Raw genomic sequence first — 26,624 nt, 5'->3', positions numbered from 1 at the left:
CCTAGATACAGTACATGGAGTCATCAGACACACATTCCCATGTGAATTCTGAAGCATCCACTGGGAGTGATAAGTAATACAATTTCAGAGTGTGGCTGTGTCTGCTGGGCTGAAGGTCAGACTAGCCACCTCTCTGAGGCTCATTTGGAGCCGTTCACCGTGACCAAACAGGAAGCTAAGCCTGAGCACGCTTTAGTAATATTATATCAAGATGAGGAGGGAATGCTGCTGACAGCTGTGACCGCCTATTAATTATCCTTTCCTAAAACTGTGACTGTGTGTGCGTGTCATTCTCGCTCTGTGAGAAAGCGAAAGAGCATCATGCCTGTTTGCGTGTCACAATGCTCAATCATTCGCATCAAATCTGTTCTTCCCATAAATATACAGTATTTTACCAGGATAGTTGACTGAGAACACATTCACATTTATAGCAAAAACCTGTGGAATAGTTCGAGGGGAGAGGAGGGGCGAGAAATGAGACAATTGGAAGCTAGGGATGATTAGGTGACCATGATGGTATGAGAGCCAGATTGGGAATTTAGCCAGGACACCGGGGTTAACATCCCTACTCTTATGATAAGTTTCATGAGATCTTTAGTGACCACAGAGAGTCAGGATACCCGTTTAACAGCACCCTTTTGACCATAGAAAATAGTGCCTCCGACTGGCCCTCCAACACTAAGAGAGAATGGAACACTAAGGGAGAATGGAACAATAAGGGGGAATACAATACTAAGGGGGAATACAATACTAAGGTAGAATGGAACACTTAGGGAGAATGGAACACTAAGGGAGAATGGAACGCTACGGGGAGAATGGAACACTAAGGGGAGAATGGAACACTAAGGGGAGAATGGAACACTAAGGGGAGAATGGAACACTTAGGGAAAATGGAACAGTAAGGGAGAATGGAACACTAAGGGAGAATTGAACACACAGGGAGAATGGAACACTAAGGGGAGAATGGAACACTAAGGGGAGAATTGAACACTAAGGGAGAATGGAACACTAAGGGGAGAATGGAACACTAAGGGGAGAATGGAACACTAAGGGAAAATGGAACAGTAAGGGAGATTGGAACACTAAGGGAGAATGGAACACTCAGGGAGAATGGAACACCAAGGGGAGAATGGAACACTTAGGGAGAATGGAACACTAAGGGAGAATGGAACACTCAGGGAGAATGGAACACCAAGTGGAGAATGGAACACTTAGGGAGAATGGAACACTAAGGGAGAATGGAACACTAATGGAGAATACAATGCTAAGGTTCAACAAGAGCAAGTTCTATATACTGTCCATCTGTCTGTCCCTTCTCTCTCTCCTTCTTTCGCTCCCTTCCTCCTTCTCTCCCTCCTATCTCCTTATCTCCTCTCCTTCCCTCCTCCTCCCATCTCCCCTGGTCCTTCTGATAGTGAGCGGGGCCTCAGCTCAGCGTGAATAAGATGTTGGGTGCATGGTAATTGAATAGGTATTGATTGCACTGCAGCGTGGCATACGAGAGGCAAATGAAGGCCCAAGGAACAGAATGAGGCACCACCGACCGACTGACTGTGCCGCTCATCCCACCTTCCGCAGGAAACACACAAACCCAGTACGTCTTACAACACACTGACCAGCTCACAGAGACAAGTAATTGTAGATGACGTTGTATTGATACGCTACATCACCAAAAGTATGTGGACACCTGCTCGTCGAACATCTAATTCCAAAATCATGGTCATTAATATGGAGTGGTCCCCCTTTAACTGCTTTAACAGCCTCCAGTCTTCTGGGAAGGCTTTCCACTAGATGTTGGAACATTGCTGGGACTTGCTTACATTCAGCCACAAGAGCATTAGTGAGGTTGGGCACTGAGGTCAGGCACTGATGTTGGGCAACATCAGTCGGGCTTCAAAATCATCCCAAGGGTGTTCGATGGGGTTGAGGTCAGGGCTCTGTGCAGGCCAGTCAAGTTCTTCCACACCGATCTCGACAAACCATTTCTGTATGGACCTCGCTTTATGCACGGCATTGTCATGCTGAACCAGGAAAGGGCCTTTCCTAAAAGGTTGCCACAAAGTTAAAAGCACAGTATCGTCTAGAATGTCATTGTATGCTGTAGCGTTAATATTTCCCTTCACTGGAACTAAGGGGCCTAGCCCTAAACATGAAAAACAACCCCAGACCATTATTTATCCTCCACCAAACTTTACAGTTGGCACTGCATTCGGGCAGGTAATTTTCTCCTGGCATCCGCCAAACACAGATTCGTCCGTCGGACTGCCAGGGTATTTGGAAATAGCCAAGGGATGGTTTTTGAGCACCTTCAAACTATTTAACTAATACATTTGAATATTTGTAGCTACTTTTTAAGGAAATACCTGCAATTAACTTGTGCAATACAAAATCATGGTGGTCCCCAGTCACGTGTCACATCATTATGAAGCTCATGGTGGTCCCCAGTCACGTTTCACATCATTATGAAGCTCATGGAGGTCCCCAGTCACGTGTCACATCATTATGAAGCTCATGGTGGTCCCCAGTCACGTTTCACATCATTATGAAGCTCATGGAGGTCCCCAGTCACGTGTCACATCATTATGAAGCTCATGGTGGTCCCCAGTCACGTGTCACATCATTATGAAGCTCATGGTGGTCCCCAGTCACGTGTCACATCATTATGAAGATCATGGTGGTCCCCAGTCACCTGTCACATCATTTTCAAGCTCATGGTGGTCCCCAGTCACGTGTTACATCATTATGAAGCTCATGGTGGTCCCCAGTCACGTGTCACATCATTATGAAGCTCATGGTGGTCCCCAGTCACGTGTCACATCATTATGAAGCTCATGGTGGTCCCCAGTCACCTGTCACATCATTATGAAGCTCATGGTGGTCCCCAGTCACCTGTCACATCATTATGAAGCTCATGGTGGTCCCCAGTCACGTGTCACATGGTATTTGTTTACAAGCACACAACAACAAGAGACCGGAGCCTTGTCACTCACTGTTGTGCAGCATGCACCAAGTGATCTAGTTACAGTATGGAATTCACTACTATATGTTTTCCTGCTAGATATCTTACAACTATTAAGTTAACTGTTTCAAATGTGCTAAATGCTCTGCAGTTGGGCATTTGATTTGCTAAGTGGTTAGCTTCTTTCAAAATCAAGCATTCACTTGGTAACAGCAGAGAATCCCCTTCTGGATCAAGAGCCTTGCTGGCTAATATTTGTTTTGTGCATGCAGAATACTGTGAGTAGCATTTTGTTGTTACTTGTATACCAGTGGTGGTCGGTGCTGTTTAAGATGAGTGAGGATAATATATTTTTTTTATGAGCATAGCATTATTTCTATTACAGCATATTGGATGACTGTCATTCATATTCCATTCACCCAGCTCAATGTAAAATGGATAGGTTTAGGCTACTTACTACATGATACAAACGTTTTCCTAATACCCATCATGAGGTTTTACAACCTAGCCTATGAATGAAAGTTTACAACATAGGGGCACAGGTCGAGATAAATTTGAGTAATCAAGGTGACAGACATCGACACATTCAATACCACCGTGCACAATCTTGCTTGCATCTAGCTGATCTAAGGTGTAATCATTAGTCCAACAGTTCAAACAAGAGTTTATATTGGTCAAATTCTGGTATGTTCCATTTGCATCTGTTTAATATTTTCTTTTCAACAGAATTGGCGGAATGAATACACCCTTGATCACATGCAAACACAGTTCACTTTCATAGCAGCCAGATCATTGTATAATTGCTTCTTGCATCTACGCACTCTCCTCCGCTCACCTTTTCCCTTTGCTTGTGGACTTCAGTGCACAATGCATCAGCTGTCTGTGAACAGGCGAAAAACCTTTCCAAGCCAAACCTTCATATCATAACCGCTACACACCACTTACATCGTTGTCACCATATTAGCTAACGTCAAGTCAACAACATAGCTAATAGAACTAACGCATTAGTAAACCCCCTACAATCATGCAGTAGTACAGTGTACTTAGCAGTTAAACCGGTGGGCCCCTGTGACAATAAATTAATAAAACCAAAAGATGACCTTGACTTGGAAGAGTTCCAGTGTTGGATAGCCATAGCCAGCTAGCTAACATAGCATCCCTCTCTGTTTCAGCCGGGTGAGTAGGCTAAACTAGTTAGCTTGCGGCATTTGCTAGCTAAGTGAAAGGGGGGAAATGAAATATAGCCAGCTCTTTCTCTCTCTCTCTCTCTCTTGCTTCTCCTTTATTTTTAATGAAATGTATTTGTTCAAAACTGTTCAACTATTGTCTTTCTCTCTCTTTGAGTCAACTACTCACCACATTTTAAATACTGCAGTGCTTGCTAGCTGTAGCTTATGCTTTCACTGCTAGTTTCATTCTCTGATCATTTGATTAGGTGGACAACATGTCAGTTCATGCTGCAAGAGCTCTGATAGGTTTGAGGATGTCCTCTGGAAGTTGTCATAATTACTGAGTAAGACTATGGAATCCCAAGTCTCATAGGTTTTGTATTGAAGTCAATATACTAGAGGAGGACGGAAACTAGCTGTCCTCTGGCTACACCATGGTGCTCACCTACAGAGTGCTGTTGAGGCTACTGTAGACCTTCAATGCAAAATGATGTGTTTTAATCAATTATTTGTGACATGAATATATTCAGTATAGTTTCATCATTTTTTCACTATTTTTCCATACACTTGTTAGCATTACTAAACATTAGATTACATAGTGTTAGTGAGGTTTGAAAACAGCACCCCTTGTGTTCAGTGTCGGTATTACCAAATATCCCAGTATGGCACAAGGTCGGTATGAAGGTATGACAATGTGGATACCGCCGAAGCCTACTAGGTACTGTAGGGAAGGTTAAGATTGACTCTATTGGTCTTGGACACACCATGTCTATATATTAGTAATCAGCACGAATGAGTGAAGGCAGAGGGAAAGCATCTCCTAATGGTACACAAATCTTCAGACAGAACAGCCTCCATTACCCTGTAATGGATCAGAGGCACTGTCATATTTCACTGTGATGTTGCCATTAGACTGCCATACAGGGCTGCCATACAGTATCAGTGTGCTCTGTAAAGGAGGATGGAGATGTCTGCTAAGGAACAATAACCTATTGTCTTGTCAGCATCTCGTTGCTATGCACATGCCAAACCCTCCTGTACCCCAGGGAACTCAAGGAGTTAAAAACACCATAGAAATACTGCTGCATGAGGAGGAGCTTGGATTTCATTTGAGGCGTGGCCTCGCTATCTATTGCAGTGCCAACATATGACATCATCATATATAGGATAATATTGTTTGTACTTTATTTTACGATACTGTTTTCACTGGTATTCACATGGTAATAATGTAGGTATTTTCATGCAATTATTCAGAGAATGAATCGTAACTGTATTGAAAAATCGTGAATGAATCAGATTAACAATTTAAAGGTGTAGCATCACACTTCATTCACAAAAGAGGATTTTTTAGTTGTACTCTAGCTAGGTAGTGGAGACAGAGGGCGTGTGGGCTCTAATTGCCCGTATTTAGTAGAGATCTGTAACCAGCATAACTGACCGTCTCTCCCCAAGACAGACCATTCCTGCTGGCCCCTCTGCTGTTTCATTCATTCATTGCAGGGGGAGGATTGTAGCTACAGTCCTAATGCGATGTGGACAGACAGGCAGTGTGCAGGCAGGCCAGCCAAGCTGATGCTGAGCCCCTGGCCACGCATGTGTGACAGAGACGCATAAGCTGCAGTCAGCGTCCTGAGAGGTGAACCAGGGAGAGGCAGCTAAGCGGGCCGCGTAGCCAATGCGGGGCGAGCACTGGTTGTCATGGGAACACATTGATTATTTAACAATTTGGACGAAGCCTGTGCCCTACGCTTGCCAAGGTTTAGTGGGAGTCTTTGTAGCTTTGCAGTCCCGAGCCAACTCAGTGCTGTAAGGTGCAGTGCTGTTTTGAGATAATACATGAGGAAACAAGAATCATAGATTAATAGATGGACAGATGGAAGGAAGGAAGGAGGGATGGATGGATGGTTAAGAGAGGGAGGGAGGGAGGTGTGGATGGAGAGAGGGAGGGATGGATGTATGGAATAAAGGGTGGATGGATGGAACAAGGGATGATGGATGGATGAAAATAGGGAGTGAAGGAAGGAAGGAAGGACGGGTGGATGGAGGGAACGAGAGATGTATGGAGGGAGGACAGAAGGGAGGATGGATGGATGGAAGGAGAGATGAATAAATCGATAGATAACAATTTGGAGGACACTAATGTGAACACATGGATGTATACAGATAGACATGGGGGGTTTTGTATAGTATGTTTGTCATTTGGGATTGGTTGGTTGTAATAGTTGTACAGTCAGTCCTGTTGGGAGAGCAGCCTGAGCAGGGTGTGTGTGTATGTGTTTGTCTTTATGTGTGTGTGTCCTCTCCAAGCCTGAGCTGCAGGTGGACAAAAGTGAACAGAGACAGATGGCTGGGAAAACAGCATTTAATGATGACTGTTTGAATTAAAAGGAAATTACGGGATTTTATGATAATCTTATCCAGATTTGGTTAATTCCCCCCATGCAGCTCAGTCACACCCTTATACCACATTTGGACGGTCGCCAACCTTTTTAACCGGCGTCCTCCCCTGTTACCCTCTGCCCTTTCACCTCATTCGCCAGCCATCCCCATTTAACCTCCACAATCCCTGATGCACACACACACACATATTTACACACACACACACACACACACACACACACACACACACACACACACACACACACACACACACACACACACACACACACACACACACACACACACACACACAGCACTGTACCCAGGCATTGTAAATGTGTGTTTATCTTGACCTCTGTGAGCCTAGAGATCAGACTGTGTAAGCTTCTCTCTCAAGGACGTGGCCTGTACAGGGCTCTCTTAGTCCCAGCAGAAAGAACAAGCTGTCTGCTATCTATGTCATAAAGCTGTGTGCGGCCAGGCCCACGCTGTTGCCCTGGCCCCACGGCCCCACACTGTTGCCCTGGCCCCAAGCTGTTGCCCTGGCCCCACGGCCCCACGCTGTCGCCCTTGCCCCACGGCCCTGGCCCCATGCTGCTGCCCTGGCCCCACGCTGTTGCCCTGGCCCCACGCTGTTTCCCTGGCCCCACGCTGTTGCCCTGGCCCCACGGCCCCACGCTGTTTCCCTGGCCCCACGCTGTTGCCCTGGCCCCACGGCCCCACGCAGTTTCCCAGGCCCCACGCTGTTGCCCTGGCCCCACGACCCCACGCTGTCGCCCTTGCCCCACGGCCCCAGGCTGTTGCCCTGGCCCCACGGCCCCACGCGGTTGCCCTGGCCCCACGCTGCTGCCCTGGCCCCACGCTGTTGCCCTGGCCCCACGCTGTTGCCCTGGCCCCACGCGGTTTCCCTGGCCCCACGCTGCTGCCCTGGCTCCACGCTGCTGCCCTGGCCCCACGCTGCTGCCCTGGCCCCACGCTGCTGCCCTGGCCCCACGCTGTTGCCCTGGCCCCACGCTGTTGCCCTGGTCCCACGCTGCTGCCCTGGCCCCACGCTGCTGCCCTGGCCCCACGCTGCTTCCCTGGCCCCACGCTGCTGCCCTGGCCCCATGCTGTTGCCCTGGCCCCACGCTGTTGCCCTGGCCCCACGCTGCTGCCCTGGCCCCACGCTGTTGCCCTGGCCCCACGGCCCCAAGCGGTTGCCCTGGCCCCACGCTGCTGCCCTGGCCCCACGCTGTTGCCCTGGCCCCACGCTTCTGCCCTGGCCCCACGCTGTTGCCCTGGCCCCACGCTGTTGCCCTGGCCCCACGGCCCCACGCTGTTGCCCTGGCCCCACGCTGCTGCCCTGGCCCCACGCTGTTGCCCTGGCCCCACGGCCCCACGCAGTTGCCCTGGCCCCACGCTGCTGCCCTGGCCCCATGCTGTTGCCCTTGCCCCACGGCCCCACGCGGTTGCCCTGGCCCCACGCTGCTGCCCTGGCCCCACGCTGCTGCCCTGGCCCCACGCTGTTGCCCTGGCCCGACGGCCCCACGCTCATCAGCCCTCTCCTCCTCCAGCCCAACTCCCACTTCAGAGACAACACACCACTCTATGGCGGAGTTAGGATTACACAGACAGATTATCTTCCCCTTTCTTTTTGTTAGCTTGTTAAGGGTGATACAGATACTGGGATTACCCACTTCAATCCCAGACAAGGATGCCATTTTTATTTTCAGACAGACAGTTTTGAAACCCTATGAGGTTTATAGTGCTATTTTGATGTTTATTTATTTTTATCATTGATTAGCCAGCTAGGAAGTAACCTCTCTGCTGCTTTTGATAAACTAATTTGTTCCTGCTGTTGTGCTTGTCTTTTGTGGTCCCTTGGCTGTGGCACTGGATTCAGTTCGCTAGTTTAGTCCAGTACAGTGACAGAGCAGAAATAGTCCCCACTGTGGCCCTCAGGCTTCGTCTCTCCACTGGGACCTATTGGCTGTGGGGGATGAATAGACCTCTTAAAAGCCTGGGTGTCTCCCCACAGTCTATGGTGTTGTGGCACACTGTGCATATCTAAAACACACACGCATACTTCTAAAAGCATGTAAAGGGAGCTGCTGCTACCTTAAACCTTTTGGTTTCGGTCTGATAAGAACATGTCTGCCCTGTATTTTTATGATAAACAGGAAATGCCTAAATGTGTGCAGGTCATGAAAGACGTGCACACACAAGCACTGTCGCGAGCATCTGTTCATCCGTATGCAGGTTACAAGCCATGATTGTGCCAGGTGAGGGACGTTTGTGCCGAGTGAGGGACGTCACAGCTCGCCATGAAACTATACTGCAGATCTGAGGAAACGGTCACGTCTACAGTACGTAGCTTTAACGCTGGATTTTAAGAGGCGTTTGCGTGATAAGAGAAGTCACTGAGTGAAAATGAAATAACGAAGCTCTGGAACGACAACGAGACAAACTGGGGTTTAACAGCTTGCATGTTGGATAATGAATGATGCCAATCGAAGGGAGTGAGGCTTAAATACACACACATACAGCTCTAATTGTATGTCTGTGTATTTATATACCATGGCCCAGCATCAAAGGACATAACTCAAGCTGTGTAATAAATTGTGTGGTTCTTTTCTCTCAGGCTGTGACCTGTTATATTGAAGTGTTGCACCGCGCGTGCACCTCCTGTGAGTCCTGTGTGAAAGAATTGCCATTTAGGAATAAAAGAGCCGTGTACGTAAGGGAAAAACCATTTCAAAACTTGTCTCAAGTGAACCTTCGATGCCGTCACTAAGGTGGAGAGACGCTACGGAAATAAATGAACGAACGAGAGTCTGTGCCACGAAAGCAATCAGCCCGTAGCTGCAACGACCCCTTGACACATTTAAAGTAGTTAGGTCATATGTAATATCACAGGCCATAGGCTGCCACATCACGCTGCCAAAACATGGAGAGTGCATGTGTGCTCATCGTGTGTGGCGATAGAGGTTGGTGGAACAAGATTAGAATCAATGGGGATCCATAGGAGTGGCTCCACATCAAAAAGCCCTAAGAATCTGGTAATGTGTGAATAGTGAATACTAGAGGGAGACAGTAAGGGGAGGCAGGGGGATGTGGAGGTAGTGAGGGACCAGTAGCTCCTTTCTGCTGGACTTCAGGCAGCCTTGGTCCATCCCCTTACCCCCACAGCTCAATCAGATCAATAGAGAGAACAGCCAGTGGTCCAGCATTCCAGACTTATAAGGAGAGGCCATTACGCTCTGTGTCCAGTCCAGTCTACTGGTACTGTGTCCTGCTCCTCCTCTGTCTTCTTCTCTACTGAGAGCTGCTAGTCTTTCTGTAACATTTAACTGAGAACAGCATTCACATCAGATCCTTGCGAGGGGACGTTTTCGAAGAAGAAATGATGTTGATAACTGCCGCTGTGAGATGCATGTCTTTGCAGTGCCCTCTCACTGCCCCCTCCACAGGACCAGAACATCTCCTCTGATACAACATGCATGAGATGTTGAGAAATGAACGCCAGCCACTAGGGGGCGTAATGGAGCCTGAACAGCCGGATTGAGATCTATTTCGGATCAAATCCAGGAATGGATCAGTTTTTGTGTCTTACTGACCTTATAGGCCAGCCATATTCAACAGGGGGACTGCGGTCCGGATCCAGACCCAGAATGAGGTCAATACGGGCCACGGGGTCACGATTTCTTTTTGAACTCAGTCAGATCTCAACCCCTGGTATTATATGAACACACATAAGACATGGCAAAATGTTTAAAATTGCAGGAAATTAGCTTTAAAGGGTAACTCTCAACTCCGATTTCAGCCTTGCCCAACCTCTTCAACAAGAAAAAAAATGCTTTCAAGTGAGAAGTTGTGGGTGGGGGGGAATTGCTCATAAATATTCATTTTGGGTGTGGTTAAATGTAGTAGATCCCAACACTTTCTCACTAAAACATACTTACCAGAAGTCCACTGTCAGACTCAGATAATAAAATGATGTGCATCGTGAGCATATACGTCTCACATTGGTAAGCCGCCGAGTTCCTGCCATCTATTGCCACTTGCAGTGTAAGTTGGAATCCCCCGTGTAGATTTACATTTAGTGCGGTATTGTGTTGGGAAGAAAAGTGCAATCATCATCTTGAAAATGAATATTAGTAGCTCAATTCAATCCAACCTGCACTGCAGTATTTACGCAGTAGCTCTTTTTTTGGCAGATTGGTCGTGGGTACTGTATAAAAACAAGTATGCTTTCACTTTTCAGAATTAGAAGTGTGGGCACGGGATGAATATTGTAAATTAACGATTTGAGAAACAAAAAAGATAACTAACCCATGTGGGATTAGAATTCTCAACCATTGAACTATGAGCCTATTGCACCACAATTCATAGCCATTAAGAAATAATACGAGTTGACATGACCACCGTTGTCGTGTACATCTAGAAGGGAGTGTATTTCATACTGAACCCCTCCCTTGAGATGACGTAAACATCATGATGTCAATGGTAGAGTTCAACTACTAGGGGCAAAAAGAGCTAGATTTACTACTAACAGACCAAAATATATCACTTTTGCAATGAACTGTCGAAATGAAGACCAGATTGACGTGTTTCACAATAACTAATAACTTAAACATCTGGTTTTCCCTGGAAGAAATCGCATTGCTAGAGGCGTTACTACAGACCCGGGTTCATTCCCAAAGGACGGCGCACAATTGGCCCAGCGTCGTCCGCGTTATGGTAGGCCATCAAAACATAGACGTGGGGTTGGATGCCAGACTTCAAGTTGTCATTTCCAGCGATTTAGAACAGGTAGTGAAAGTAGCGGACAGGAAAAGATGATTGTGATATCCTAGGTGATGGCCCAATGGTCCCAACACACACACAGTTTGTTCAAATGGAGTCTAACACAGGAAGCAGGCAATAATAACACCACTGGTCTCTTTTCCCCCACTTCTCATTCTCAGTCCTCACACCTACTGTAGCCATCATCCACCCATCCCCAGCGAGACACACACAACGACTGTTCCCATGGTATTCACTTACTGGGTCCTAGCTGCCACACACACACACTGAGGTAATGTTGTATCTCTTCATCTATCTTTGCAGGCGAACCCTCCCCCTGTCATCGTCAACGCAGACTCACTGGATGCAGGCCCTTATGTAAGTATCCATTCTGTTGTCTCTCTGTGTGGATGGAGTATCTATTCTGTTGTCTCTCTGTGTGGATGGAGTATCTATTCTGTTGTCTCTCTGTGTGGATGGAGTATCCATTCTGTTGTCTCTCTGTGTGGATGGAGTATCTATTCTGTTGTCTCTCTGTGTGGATGGAGTATCCATTCTGTTGTCTCTCTGTGTGGATTGAGTATCTGTTCTGTTGTCTCTCTGTGTGGATGGAGTATCTATTCTGTTGTCTCTCTGTGTGGATGGAGTATCCATTCTGTTGTCTCTCTGTGTGGATGGAGTATATATTCTGTTGTCTCTCTGTGTGGATGGAGTATCCATTCTGTTGTCTCTCTGTGTGGATGGAGTATCTATTCTGTTGTCGCTCTGTGTGGATGGAGTATCCATTCTGTTGTCTCTCTGTGTGGATGGAATATCTGTTCTGTTGTCTCTCTGTGTGGATGGAGTATCTATTCTGTTGTCTCTCTGTGTGGATGGAGTATCCATTCTGTTGTCTCTCTGTGTGGATGGAGTATATATTCTGTTGTCTCTCTGTGTGGATGGAGTATCCATTCTGTTGTCTCTCTGTGTGGATGGAGTATCTATTCTGTTGTCTCTCTGTGTGGATGGAGTATATATTCTGTTGTCTCTCTATGTGGATGGAGTATCCATTCTGTTGTCTCTCTGTGTGGATGGAGTATCTATTCTGTTGTCTCTCTGTGTGGATGGAGTATCCATTCTGTTGTCTCTCTGTGTGGATGGAGTATATATTCTGTTGTCTCTCTATGTGGATGGAGTATCCATTCTGTTGTCTCTCTGTGTGGATGGAGTATATATTCTGTTGTCTCTCTATGTGGATGGAGTATCCATTCTGTTGTCTCTCTGTGTGGATGGAGTATCTATTCTGTTGTCTCTCTGTGTGGATGGAGTATCCATTCTGTTGTCTCTCTGTGTGGATGGAGTATCCATTCTGTTGTCTCTCTGTGTGGATGGAGTATCTATTCTGTTGTCTCTCTGTGTGGATGGAGTATCCATTCTGTTGTCTCTCTGTGTGGATGGAGTATCCATTCTGTTGTCTCTCTGTGTGGATGGAGTATCTATTCTGTTGTCTCTCTGTGTGGATGGAGTATCTATTCGGTTGTCTCTATGTGTGGATGGAGTATCCATTCTGTTGTCTCTCTGTGTGGATGGAGTATCTATTCTGTTGTCTCTATGTGTGGATGGAGTATCTATTCTGTTGTCTCTCTATGTGGATGGAGTATCTATTCTGTTGTCTCTCTGTGTGGATGGAGTATCTATTCTGTTGTCTCTCTGTGTGGATGGAGTATCTATTCTGTTGTCTCTCTGTGTGGATGGAGTATCCATTCTGTTGTCTCTATGTGTGGATGGAGTATCTATTCTGTTGTTTAAATGTGTGGATGGAGTATCTATTCTGTTGTCTCTATGTGTGGATGGAGTATCTATTCTGTTGTCTCTATGTGTGGATGGAGTATCTATTCTGTTGTCTCTCTGTGTGGATGGAGTATCTATTCTGTTGTCTCTCTGTGTGGATGGAGTATCCATTCTGTTGTCTCTATGTGTGGATGGAGTATCTATTCTGTTGTTTAAATGTGTGGATGGAGTATCTATTCTGTTGTCTCTATTTGTGGATGGAGTATCTATTCGGTTGTCTCTATGTGTGGATGGAGTATCTATTCTGTTGTCTCTCTATGTGGATGGAGTATCTATTCGGTTGTCTCTATGTGTGGATGGAGTATCTATTCTGTTGTCTCTCTGTGTGGATGGAGTATCTATTCTGTTGTCTCTGTGTGGATGGAGTATCTATTCTGTTGTCTCTCTGTGTGGATGGAGTATCTATTCTGTTGTCTCTCTATGTGGATGGAGTATCTATTCTGTTGAGTATCTGTTGTCTCTCTGTGTGGATGGAGTCTATTCGGTTGTCTCTATGTGTGGATGGAGTATCTATTCTGTTGTCTCTCTGTGTGGATGGAGTATCTATTCTGTTGTCTCTCTGTGTGGATGGAGTATCCATTCGGTTGTCTCTATGTGTGGATGGAGTATCCATTCTGTTGTCTCTCTGTGTGGATGGAGTATCTATTCGGTTGTTTAAATGTGTGGATGGAGTGCCTATTCTGTTGTCTCTCTATGTGGATGGAATATCTATTCTGTTGTCTCTCTATGTGGATGGAGTATCTATTCGGTTGTCTCTATGTGTGGATGGAGTATCTATTCTGTTGTCTCTCTGTGTGGATGGAGTATCTATTCTGTTGTCTCTCTGTGTGGATGGAGTATCTATTCTGTTGTCTCTCTGTGTGGATGGAGTATCTATTCTGTTGTCTCTCTATGTGGATGGAGTATCTATTCTGTTGTCTCTCTATGTGGATGGAATATCTATTCTGTTGTCTCTCTATGTGGATGGAGTATCTATTCTGTTGTCTCTCTGTGTGGATGGAGTATCTATTCTGTTGTTTAAATGTGTGGATGGAGTGCCTATTCTGTTGTCTCTCTGTGTGGATGGAGTATATATTCTGTTGTCTCTCTGTGTGGATGGAGTATATATTCTGTTGTCTCTCTGTGTGGATGGAGTATCTATTCGGTTGTCTCTATGTGTGGATGGAGTATCTATTCGGTTGTCTCTATGTGTGGATGGAGTATCTATTCGGTTGTCTCTATGTGGATGGAGTATCTATTCTGTTGTTTAAATGTGTGGATGGAGTGTCTATTCTGTTGTCTCTCTGTGTGGATGGAGTATCTATTCGGTTGTCTCTATGTGTGGATGGAGTATCTATTCGGTTGTCTCTATGTGTGGATGGAGTATCTATTCGGTTGTCTCTATGTGTGGATGGAGTATCTATTCTGTTGTTTAAATGTGTGGCTGGAGTATCTATTCTGTTGTTTAAATGTGTGGATGGAGTGCCTATTCTGTTGTCTCTCTATGTGGATGGAGTATATATTCTGTTGTCTCTATGTGGATGGAGTATCTATTCGGTTGTCTCTATGTGTGGATGGAGTATCTATTCTGTTGTTTAAATGTGTGGATGGAGTATCTATTCTGTTGTTTAAATGTGTGGATGGAGTGCCTATTCTATTGTTTAACTGTGTGGATGGAGTATCAATTATGTTGTTTAACTGTGTGGATGGAGTATCTATTCTGTGGTTTAACTGTGTGTATGGAGTATCTATTATATTGTTTAACTGTGTGGATGGAGTATCAATTATGTTGTTTAACTGTGTGGATGGAGTATATATTCTGTTGTTTAACTGTGTGGATGGAGTATATATTCTGTTGTTTAACTGTGTGGATGGAGTATATATTCTGTTGTCTCTCTGTGTGGATGGAGTATCTATTATGTTGCCTCTGTGTGGATGGAGTATCTATTCTGTTGCCTCTGTGTGGATGGAGTATCTATTCTGTTGTCTCTCTGTGTGGATGGAGTATATATTCTGTTGCCGGTCTGTGTGGATGGAGTATCAATTCTGTTGCCCTCTCTGTGTGGATGGAGTATCAATTCTGTTGTTTAACTGTGTGGATGGAGTATAAATTCTGTTGTTTAACTGTGTGGGTGGAGTATCAATTCTGTTGTTTAACTGTGTGGGTGGAGTATCTATTCTGTTGTTTAACTGTGTGGATGGAGTATATATTCTGTTGTCTCGCTGAGTCAATGGAGTATCTATTCTGTTGCCTTTCTGTGTGGATGGAGTATCTATTCTGTTGTTTAACTGTGTGGATGGAGTATCTATTCTGTTGTTTAACTGTGTGGATGGAGTATATATTCTGTTGTTTAACTGTGTCGATGGAGTATTTATTCTGTTGCCGGTCTGTGTGGATGGAGTATCAATTCTGTTGCCTCTGTGTGGATGGAGTATCTATTCTGTTGTCTCTCTGTGCGGATGGAGTATCTATTCTGTTGTCTCTCTGTGTGGATGGAGCATCTATTCGGTTGCCTCTGTGTGGATGGAGTATCTATTATGTTGCCTCTGTGTGGATGGAGTATCTATTCTGTTGTCTCTGTGTGGATGGAGTATCTATTCTGTTGCCTCTGTGTGGATGGAGTATCTATTATGTTGTCTCTCTGTGTGGATGGAGTATCTATTCTGTTGTCTCTCTGTGTGGATGGAGTATCAATTCGGTTACCTCTGTGTGGATGGAGTGTTTATTCTGTTGTCTCTCTGTGTGGATGAAGTATCTATTCTGTTGTTTAACTGTGTGGATGGAGTATATATTCTGTTGTTTAACTGTGTGGATGGAGTATATATTTTGTTGCCTTTCTGTGTGGATGGAGTATCTATTCTGTTGTTTAACTGTGTGGATGGAGTATCTATTCTGTTGTCTCTCTGAGTCAATGGAGTATCTATTTTGTTGCCTTTCTGTGTGGATGGAGTATCTATTCTGTTGTTTAACTGTGTGGATGGAGTATCTATTCTGTTGCCTCTCTGTGTGGATGGAGTATCTATTCTGTTGTTTAACTGTGTGGATGGAGTATATATTCTGTTGTCTCTGTGTGGATGGAGTATATATTCTGTTGTCTCTCTGTGTCGATGGAGTATCTATTTTGTTTCCGGTCTGTGTGGATGGAGTATCAATTCTGTTGCCTCTCTGTGTGGATGGAGTATCAATTCTGTTGTTTAACTGTGTGGATGGAGTATCTATTCTGTTGCCTTTCTGTGTGGATGGAGTATCTATTCTGTTGTTTAACTGTGTGGATGGAGTATCTATTCTGTTGTTTAACTGTGTGGATGGAGTATATGTTCTGTTGTTTAACTGTGTCGATGGAGTATCTATTATGTTGCCCGTCTGTGTGGATGGAGTATCAATTATGTTGCCTCTGTGTGGATGGAGTATCTATTCTGTTGTCTCTCTGTGCGGATGGAGTATCTATTCTGTTGTTTAACTGTGTGGATGGAGTATCTGTTCTGTTGTCTCTCTGTGTGGATGGAGTATCTATTCTGTTGCCTCTCTGTGTGGATGGAGTATCTATTCTGTTGCCTCTCTGTGTGGATGGAGTGTCTATTCTGTTGCCTCTCTGTGTGGATTGAGTGTCTATTCTGTTGTTTAACTGTGTGGATGGAGTATCTGTTCTGTTGTTTAACTGTGTGGATGGAGTATCTGTTCTGTTGTCTCTCTGTGTGGATGGAGTATCTATTCTGTTGCCTCTCTGTGTGGATGGAGTGTCTATTCTGTTGTGTCTCTGTGTGGAGGGTGTGTCTATTCGGTTGTCTCTGTGTGGATGGAGTATCTATTATGTTGCCTCTGTGTGGATGGAGAATCTATTCTGTTGTCTCTGTGTGGATGGAGTATCTATTCTGTTGCCTCTGTGTGGATGGAGTATCTATTCTGTTGTCTCTCTGTGTGGATGGAGTATCTATTCTGTTGTCTCTCTGTGTGGATGGAGTATATATTCTGTTGCCTCTGTGTGGATGGAGTATCTATTTTGTTGCCTCTGTGTGGATGGAGTATCTATTCTGTTGTCTCTCTGTGTGGATTGAGTATATATTCTGTTGCCTCTCTGTGTGGATGGAGTATCTATTCTGTTGCCGGTCTGTGTGGATGTATAATCTATTCTGTTGCCTCTCTGTGTGGGTGGAGTATCTATTTTGTTGCCTCTCTGTGTGGGTGGAGTATCTATTTTGTTTTCTCTCTGTGTGGATATAATTTCTATTCTGTTGTCTCTCTGTGGATGGAGTATATATTCTGTTGTCTCTCTGTGTGGATGGAGTATCAATTCTGTTGTCTTTCTGTGTGGATGGAGTATCAATTCTGTTGTCTCTCTGTGTGGGTGGAGTATCTATTTTGCTGTCTCTGTGTGGATGGAATATCTATTCTGTTGTCTCTCTGTGTGGATGGAGTATATATTCTGTTGTCTCTCTGTGTGGATGGAATATCTATTCTGTTGTCTCTCTGTGGATGGAGTATCTAGTCTGTTGTCTCTCTGTGTGGATGGAATATCTATTCTGTTGTCTCTCTGTGTGGATGGAGTATCTATTCTGTTGCCTCTCTGTGTGGATTGAGTGTCTATTCTGTTGTTTAACTGTGTGGATGGAGTATCTATTCTGTTGTTTAACTGTGTGGATGGAGTATCTGTTCTGTTGTCTCTCTGTGTGGATGGAGTATCTATTCTGTTGCCTATCTGTGTGGATGGAGTGTCTATTCTGTTGTGTCTCTGTGTGGATGGTGTGTCTATTCTGTTGTCTCTGTGTGGATGGAGTATCTATTATGTTGCCTCTGTGTGGATGGAGAATCTATTCTGTTGTCTCTGTGTGGATGGAGTATCTATTCTGTTGCCTCTGTGTGGATGGAGTATCTATTCTGTTGTCTCTCTGTGTGGATGGAGTATCTATTCTGTTGTCTCTCTGTGTGGATGGAGTATATATTCTGTTGCCTCTGTGTGGATGGAGTATCTATTTTGTTGCCTCTGTGTGGATGGAGTATCTATTCTGTTGTCTCTCTGTGTGGATTGAGTATATATTCTGTTGCCTCTCTGTGTGGATGGAGTATCTATTCTGTTGCCGGTCTGTGTGGATGAATAATCTATTCTGTTGCCTCTCTGTGTGGGTGGAGTATCTATTTTGTTGCCTCTCTGTGTGGGTGGAGTATCTATTTTGTTGTCTCTCTGTGTGGATATAATTTCTATTCTGTTGTCTCTCTGTGGATGGAGTATATATTCTGTTGTCTCTCTGTGTGGATGGAGTATCAATTCTGTTGTCTTTCTGTGTGGATGGAGTATCAATTCTGTTGTCTCTCTGTGTGGGTGGAGTATCTATTTTGCTGTCTCTGTGTGGATGGAATATCTATTCTGTTGTCTCTCTGTGTGGATGGAGTATATATTCTGTTGTCTCTCTGTGTGGATGGAATATCTATTCTGTTGTCTCTCTGTGGATGGAGTATCTAGTCTGTTGTCTCTCTGTGTGGATGGAATATCTATTCTGTTGTCTCTCTGTGTGGATGGAGTATCTATTCTGTTGCCTCTCTGTGTGGATGGAGTATATATTCTGTTGTCTCTCTGTGTGGATGGAGTATATATTCTGTTGTCTCTCTGTGTGGATGGAATATCTATTCTGTTGTCTCTGTGGATGGAGTATCTATTCTGTTGTCTCTCTGTGTGGATGGAATATCTATTCTGTTGTCTCTCTGTGTGGATGGAGTGTCTATTCTGTTGCCTCTCTGTGTGGATGGAGTATCTATTCTGTTGTCTCTCTGTGTGGATTCAGTACATATTCTGTTGCCTCTCTGTGTGGATGGAGTATCTATTCTGTTGTCTCTCTGTGTGGATGGAGTATCTATTCTGTTGTTTTACTGTGTGGATGGAGTATCTATTCTGTTGTCTCTCTGTGTGGATGGAGTATCTATTCTGTTGCCTCTCTGTGTGGATGGAGTGTCTATTCTGTTGTCTCTCTGTGTGGATGGAGTATCTATTCTGTTGTCTCTCAGTGTGGATGGAATATCTATTCTGTTGTCTCTGTGGATGGAGTATCTATTCTGTTGTCTCTCTGTGTGGATGGAATATCTATTCTGTTGTCTCTCTGTGTGGATGGAGTGTCTATTCTGTTGCCTCTCTGTGTGGATGGAGTATCTATTCTGTTGTCTCTCTGTGTGGATTGAGTATCTATTCTGTTGCCTCTCTGTGTGGATGGAGTGTCTATTCTGTTGTCTCTCTGTGTGGATGGAGTATCTATTCTGTTGTTTAACTGTGTGGATGGAGTATCTTTTCTGTTGTCTCTCTGTGTGGATGGAGTATCTATTCTGTTGCCTCTCTGTGTGGATGGAGTATCTATTCTGTTGCCTCTCTGTGTGGATGGAGTGTCTATTCTGTTGCCTCTCTGTGTGGATTGAGTGTCTATTCTGTTGTTTAACTGTGTGGATTGAGTATCTATTCTGTTGTTTAACTGTGTGGATGGAGTATCTGTTCTGTTGTCTCTCTGTGTGGATGGAGTATCTATTCTGTTGCCTATCTGTGTGGATGGAGTGTCTATTCTGTTGTGTCTCTGTGTGGATGGTGTGTCTATTCTGTTGTCTCTGTGTGGATGGAGTATCTATTATGTTGCCTCTGTGTGGATGGAGAATCTATTCTGTTGTCTCTGTGTGGATGGAGTATCTATTCTGTTGCCTCTGTGTGGATGGAGTATCTATTCTGTTGTCTCTCTGTGTGGATGGAGTATCTATTTTGTTGTGTGGATGGAGTATATATTCTGTTGCTCTGTGTGGATGGAGTATCTATTCTGTGTGGATGGAGTATCTATTCTCTGTGTGGATTGAGTATATATTCTGTTGCCTCTCTGTGTGGATGGAGTATCTATTCTGTTGCCGGTCTGTGTGGATGTATAATCTATTCTGTTGCCTCTCTGTGTGGGTGGAGTATCTATTTTGTTGCCTCTCTGTGTGGGTGGAGTATCTATTTTGTTGTCTCTCTGTGTGGATATAATTTCTATTCTGTTGTCTCTCTGTGGATGGAGTATATATTCTGTTGTCTCTCTGTGTGGATGGAGTATCAATTCTGTTGTCTTTCTGTGTGGATGGAGTATATTCTGTTGTCTCTCTGTGTGGATGGAGTATCTATTCTGTTGTCTCTCTGTGTGGATGGAGTATATATTCTGTTGCCTCTGTGTGGATGGAGTATCTATTTTGTTGCCTCTGTGTGGATGGAGTATCTATTCTGTTGTCTCTCTGTGTGGATTGAGTATATATTCTGTTGCCTCTCTGTGTGGATGGAGTATCTATTCTGTTGCCGGTCTGTGTGGATGTATACTATATTCTGTTGCCTCTCTGTGTGGGTGGAGTATCTATTTTGTTGCCTCTCTGTGTGGGTGGAGTATCTATTTTGTTGTCTCTCTGTGTGGATATAATTTCTATTCTGTTGTCTCTCTGTGTGGATGGAGTATATATTCTGTTGTCTCTCTGTGTGGATGGAGTATCAATTCTGTTGTCTCTCTGTGTGGATGGAGTATCAATTCTGTTGTCTCTGTGTGGGTGGAGTATCTATTTTGCTGTCTCTGTGTGGATGGAATATCTATTCTGTTGTCTCTCTGTGTGGATGGAGTATATATTCTGTTGTCTCTCTGTGTGGATGGAATATATATTCTGTTGTCTCTCTGTGGATGGAATATCTATTCTGTTGTCTCTCTGTGTGGATGGAATATCTATTCTGTTGTCTCTCTGTGTGGATGGATTATCTATTCTGTTGCCTCTCTGTGTGGATGGAGTATCTATTCTGTTGTCTCTCTGTGTGGATGGAGTATATATTCTGTTGTCTCTCTGTGTGGATGGAATATCTATTCTGTTGTCTCTGTGGATGGAGTATCTATTCTGTTGTCTCTCTGTGTGGATGGAATATCTATTCTGTTGTCTCTCTGTGTGGATGGAGTGTCTATTCTGTTGCCTCTCTGTGTGGATGGAGTATCTATTCTGTTGTCTCTCTGTGTGGATTCAGTATCTATTCTGTTGCCTCTCTGTGTGGATGGAGTGTCTATTCTGTTGTCTCTCTGTGTGGATGGAGTATCTATTCTGTTGTTTTACTGTGTGGATGGAGTATCTATTCTGTTGCCTCTGTGTGGATGGAGTATCTATTCTGTTGTCTCTCTGTGTGGATGGAGTATCTATTCTGTTGTCTCTCTGTGTGGATGGAGTATATATTCTGTTGCCTCTGTGTGGATGGAGTATCTATTTTGTTGCCTCTGTGTGGATGGAGTATCTATTCTGTTGTCTCTCTGTGTGGATTGAGTATATATTCTGTTGCCTCTCTGTGTGGATGGAGTATCTATTCTGTTGCCGGTCTGTGTGGATGTATACTATATTCTGTTGCCTCTCTGTGTGGGTGGAGTATCTATTTTGTTGCCTCTCTGTGTGGGTGGAGTATCTATTTTGTTGTCTCTCTGTGTGGATATAATTTCTATTCTGTTGTCTCTCTGTGGATGGAGTATATATTCTGTTGTCTCTCTGTGTGGATGGAGTATCAATTCTGTTGTCTTTCTGTGTGGATGGAGTATCAATTCTGTTGTCTCTGTGTGGGTGGAGTATCTATTTTGCTGTCTCTGTGTGGATGGAATATCTATTCTGTTGTCTCTCTGTGTGGATGGAGTATATATTCTGTTGTCTCTCTGTGTGGATGGAATATATATTCTGTTGTCTCTCTGTGGATGGAATATCTATTCTGTTGTCTCTCTGTGTGGATGGAATATCTATTCTGTTGTCTCTCTGTGTGGATGGATTATCTATTCTGTTGCCTCTCTGTGTGGATGGAGTATATATTCTGTTGTCTCTCTGTGTGGATGGAGTATATATTCTGTTGTCTCTCTGTGTGGATGGAATATCTATTCTGTTGTCTCTGTGGATGGAGTATCTATTCTGTTGTCTCTCTGTGTGGATGGAATATCTATTCTGTTGTCTCTCTGTGTGGATGGAGTGTCTATTCTGTTGCCTCTCTGTGTGGATGGAGTATCTATTCTGTTGTCTCTCTGTGTGGATTCAGTATCTATTCTGTTGCCTCTCTGTGTGGATGGAGTGTCTATTCTGTTGTCTCTCTGTGTGGATGGAGTATCTATTCTGTTGTTTTACTGTGTGGATGGAGTATCTATTCTGTTGTCTCTCTGTGTGGATGGAGTATCTATTCTGTTGCCTCTCTGTGTGGATGGAGTGTCTATTCTGTTGTCTCTCTGTGTGGATGGAGTATCTATTCTGTTGTCTCTCAGTGTGGATGGAATATCTATTCTGTTGTCTCTGTGGATGGAGTATCTATTCTGTTGTCTCTCTGTGTGGATGGAATATCTATTCTGTTGTCTCTCTGTGTGGATGGAGTGTCTATTCTGTTGCCTCTCTGTGTGGATGGAGTATCTATTCTGTTGTCTCTCTGTGTGGATTGAGTATCTATTCTGTTGCCTCTCTGTGTGGATGGAGTGTCTATTCTGTTGTCTCTCTGTGTGGATGGAGTATCTATTCTGTTGTTTAACTGTGTGGATGGATTATCTATTCTGTTGTCTCTCTGTGTGGATGGAGTGTCTTTTCTGTTGTGTCTCTGTGTGGATGGTGTGTTTATTCTGTTGTCTCTCTGTGTGGATGGAGTGTCTATTCTGTTGCCTCTCTGTGTGGATGGAGTATCTATTCTGTTGTCTCTCTGTGTGGATTCAGTATCTATTCTGTTGCCTCTCTGTGTGGATTGAGTGTCTATTCTGTTGTCTCTCTGTGTGGATGGAGTATCTATTCTGTTGTTTTACTGTGTGGATGGAGTATCTATTCTGTTGTCTCTCTGTGTGGATGGAGTATCTATTCTGTTGCCTCTCTGTGTGGATGGAGTGTCTATTCTGTTGTCTCTCTGTGTGGATGGAGTATCTATTCTGTTGTCTCTCAGTGTGGATGGAATATCTATTCTGTTGTCTCTGTGGATGGAGTATCTATTCTGTCGTCTCTCTGTGTGGATGGAATATCTATTCTGTTGTCTCTCTGTGTGGATGGAGTGTCTATTCTGTTGCCTCTCTGTGTGGATGGAGTATCTATTCTGTTGTCTCTCTGTGTGGATTGAGTATCTATTCTGTTGCCTCTCTGTGTGGATGGAGTGTCTATTCTGTTGTCTCTCTGTGTGGATGGAGTATCTATTCTGTTGTTTAACTGTGTGGATGGATTATCTATTCTGTTGTCTCTCTGTGTGGATGGAGTATCTATTCTGTTGCCTCTCTGTGTGGATGGAGTGTCTTTTCTGTTGTGTCTCTGTGTGGATGGTGTGTTTATTCTGTTGTCTCTCTGTGTGGATGGAGTATCTATTCTGTTGCCTCTCTGTGTGGATGGAGTGTCTATTCTGTTGTCTCTCTGTGTGGATGGAGTATCTATTCTGTTGTTTAACTGTGTGGATGGAGTATCTATTATGTTGTCTCTCTGTGTGGATGGAGTATCTATTCTGTTGCCTCTCTGTGTGGATGGAGTGTCTATTCTGTTGTCTCTCTGTGTGGATTGAGTATATATTCTGTTGTCTCTCTGTGTGGATGGAATATCTATTCTGTTGTCTCTGTGGATGGAGTATCTATTCTGTTGTCTCTCTGTGTGGATGGAGTATCTATTCTGTCGTCTCTCTGTGTGGATGGAATATCTATTCTGTTGTCTCTCTGTGTGGATGGAGTATCTATTCTGTTGCCTCTCTGTGTGGATGGAGTATATATTCTGTTGTCTCTCTGTGTGGATGGAGTATATATTATGTTGTCTCTCTGTGTGGATGGAATATCTATTCTGTTGTCTCTGTGGATGGAGTATCTATTCTGTTGTCTCTCTGTGTGGATGGAATATCTATTCTGTTGTCTCTCTGTGTGGATGGAGTGTCTATTCGGTTGCCTCTCTGTGTGGATGGAGTATCTATTCTGTTGTCTCTCTGTGTGGATGGAGTGTCTATTCTGTTGTCTCTCTGTGTGGATGGTGTGTCTATTCTGTTGTCTCTCTGTGTGGATGGAGTATCTATTCTGTTGTCTCTGTGTGGATGGTGTGTCTATTCTGTTGTCTCTCTGTGTGGATGGTGTGTCTATTCTGTTGTCTCTCTGTCTGGATGGAGTGTCTATTCTGTTGTCTCTCTGTGTGGATGGTGTGTCTATTTTGTTGTCTCTCTGTGTGGATGGTGTTGCTATTCTGTTGTCTCTCTGTGTGGATGGAGTATCTATTATGTTTTTCTCTCTTTGTAAATGGATGTGTCTCACAGTTGCAGCATCCTGCTGTGTTCACCATGTGGATCTATTTCATGATTTCTATTGACACTGCCACTACAGCATGAATATGATGCAGTTATGCATTTAGTATGATAATGCAACATATTTAAATATCATATTTGTGTGTTCATTGCAAAAAATCTGGATATAATTGCCCAAACCAGTAATGCTATGTTTTATTTACAGGTACAGGGCCTTCAGAAAGTATTCACACCCCTTGACCTTTTCCACATTGTTTGTCTCTGGCCTACAACACACAATACCCCATAATGGCAAAGTGGAATTATGTTTGTAGAAATGTTTACCAATTCGTTAAAAATTTAAAGTTGAAATGTCTTGAGTTAATACTTGTTCAACCCCTTTGTTATGGCAAGCCTAAATAAGTTCAGGATTTCACCATGAGGCCAGTGGTGACTTTAAAACAGTTGCAGACTTTAATGGCTGTGATGGGAGAAAACTGAGGAACGCCAACATTGTAGTTACTCCACAATTCCAGCCTAAATGACAGAGTGAAAAAAAGGAAGCCTGTACAGAATAAAAAATATTCCAAAACATGCATCCTGTTTGCAACAAGGCACTGAAGTAATGCTGCAAAAAATGTGGCAAAGCAATTATAAAGTGTAATTTTTGGGGGCAAATCCAATACAACACAATACTACTACCACTCTTCATATTTTCAAGTATATGGTATCAAACACATAGAAACCATGTTTGATGAGTTTGATAGCGTTCTATTTGTTCCGTTCCAGCCATTACTATGAGCCCGTCCTCCTCAATGCCACCAGCCTCCTGTGACAGAGCTTGATGGATGTGTCAGTATCGCTTATTGTGTGTAGATGGGTGAGAGAAAACAAATGCATTTAATCCATTTTGAATCCAGCCTGTAACACAACAAAATGTGGAATAAGTCAAGGGGTATGAATACTTTCTGAAGGCACTGTAACAGCCATAATGAAGGAAACACCAACATAGCATGTCTTAGTAGGGCGTTGGGCCAACACAAGCTGCCAGAAAAGCTTCAATCCACCTTGGCATAGATTCTACAGGTGTCTGGAACTCTATTGGAGGGGTGTGACACCATTCTTCCATGAGAAATTCCATCATTTGGTGTTTTGTTGATGGTGTTGGAAAATGCAGTCTCAGACTCCGCTCCAGAATCTCCCATAACTGTTCAAATGGGTTGAGATCTGGTGACTGAGACACACATCCTTTAAACTCCCTATGCTACTTTGAGACCCCTCTTTCAAAGTCACTGAGATCTCTTATTTAGCCATGGTAGGCCAAATAATGGCCTGCCCAGAATTTTTATACATGACCAGCAAGATGGGATGTTAATTGCTTAATTAACTCAGGAATCACACCTGTGTGGAATAGAGGTCGACCGATTAGGATTTTTCAACGCCAATACCGATAATTGGAGGACCAAAAAAAGCCGATACCGATTAATTGGCACATTTTTTTAATGTATTTGTAATAATGACAATTACAACAATACTGAATGAACACTTATTTTAACTTAATATAATACATCAATAAAATTAATTTAGCCTCAAATAAATAATGAAACATGTTCAATTTGGTTTAAATAATGTAAAAGCAAAGTGTTGGAGAAGAAAGTAAAAGTGCAATATGTGCCATGTAAGAAAGCTAACGTTTAAGTTCCTTGCTCAGAACATGAGAACATATGAAAGCTGGTGGTTCCTTTTAACAGGAGTCTTCAATATTCCCAGGTAAGAAGTTTTGGGTTGTAGTTATTATAGGAATTATAGGACTATTTCTCTCTATACCATTTGTATTTCATTAACCTTTGACTATTGGATGTTCTTATAGGAACTTTAGTATTGCCAGTGTAACAGTATAGCTTCCGTACCTCTCCTCGCTCCTACCTGGGCTCGAACCAGGAACACAACGACAACAGCCACCCTCGAAGCAGAGTTACCCATGCAGAGCAAGGGGAATAACTACTCCAAGTCTCAGACCGAGTGACGTTTGAAACGCTATTAGCGCCCACCCCGCTAACTAGCTAGCCATTTCACATCGGTTACACCAGCCTAATCTCGGGAGTTGATAGGCTTGAAGTCATTAACAGCTGCTGGCAAACGCACGAAAGTGCCGTTTGAATAAATGCTTACAAGCCTGCTGGTGCCTACCATCGCTCAGTCAGACTGCTCTATCAAATCATAGATTTAGTTATAACATGATAACACACAGAAATACGCGCCTTAGGTCATTAACATGGTCAAATCCAGAAACCATCATCTCGAAAACAAGATGTTTATTCTTTCAGTGAAATACGGAAC

The 26,624-nt window shown here is 43.9% G+C and overlaps 2 protein-coding genes across 2 annotated transcripts in view; one reads left to right on the top strand and one right to left on the bottom strand.

Moving 5' to 3' along the window:
• Nucleotides 1-6,961: 6,961 nt before the first annotated feature.
• Nucleotides 6,962-8,041, bottom strand: LOC139398520 (spidroin-1-like). The gene has a single exon (XM_071144467.1). The coding sequence runs from the start codon at nucleotides 8,039-8,041 to the stop codon at nucleotides 6,962-6,964; it is 1,080 nt and encodes a 359-aa protein (XP_071000568.1).
• Nucleotides 8,042-8,728: 687 nt separating this feature from the next.
• LOC139398521 (disks large homolog 3-like) overlaps nucleotides 8,729-26,624 on the top strand; it is a 32,393-nt gene continuing 14,497 nt past the window's right edge. The window contains exons 1-2 of the mRNA XM_071144468.1: nucleotides 8,729-8,852; nucleotides 11,596-11,649. Of these exons, the coding sequence (XP_071000569.1) occupies nucleotides 8,811-8,852; nucleotides 11,596-11,649 (96 nt within the window). The 5' untranslated portion in view covers nucleotides 8,729-8,810. The remainder of the gene's footprint in view (nucleotides 8,853-11,595; nucleotides 11,650-26,624) is intronic.

Source organism: Oncorhynchus clarkii, unplaced genomic scaffold (assembly GCF_045791955.1).
Source record: "Oncorhynchus clarkii lewisi isolate Uvic-CL-2024 unplaced genomic scaffold, UVic_Ocla_1.0 unplaced_contig_11689_pilon_pilon, whole genome shotgun sequence".
NCBI lineage: Eukaryota > Metazoa > Chordata > Actinopteri > Salmoniformes > Salmonidae > Oncorhynchus > Oncorhynchus clarkii.
The sequence above is the reverse complement of the archived record's forward strand: the minus strand, read 5'-3'. Positions and strand labels throughout refer to the sequence as shown.

Excerpts from the sequence above, each read along its gene's own strand:
- LOC139398520 (XM_071144467.1), bottom strand. The coding sequence starts at position 8,041 with ATGAGCGTGGGGCCGTCGGGCCAGGGCAACAGCGTGGGGCCAGGGCAG.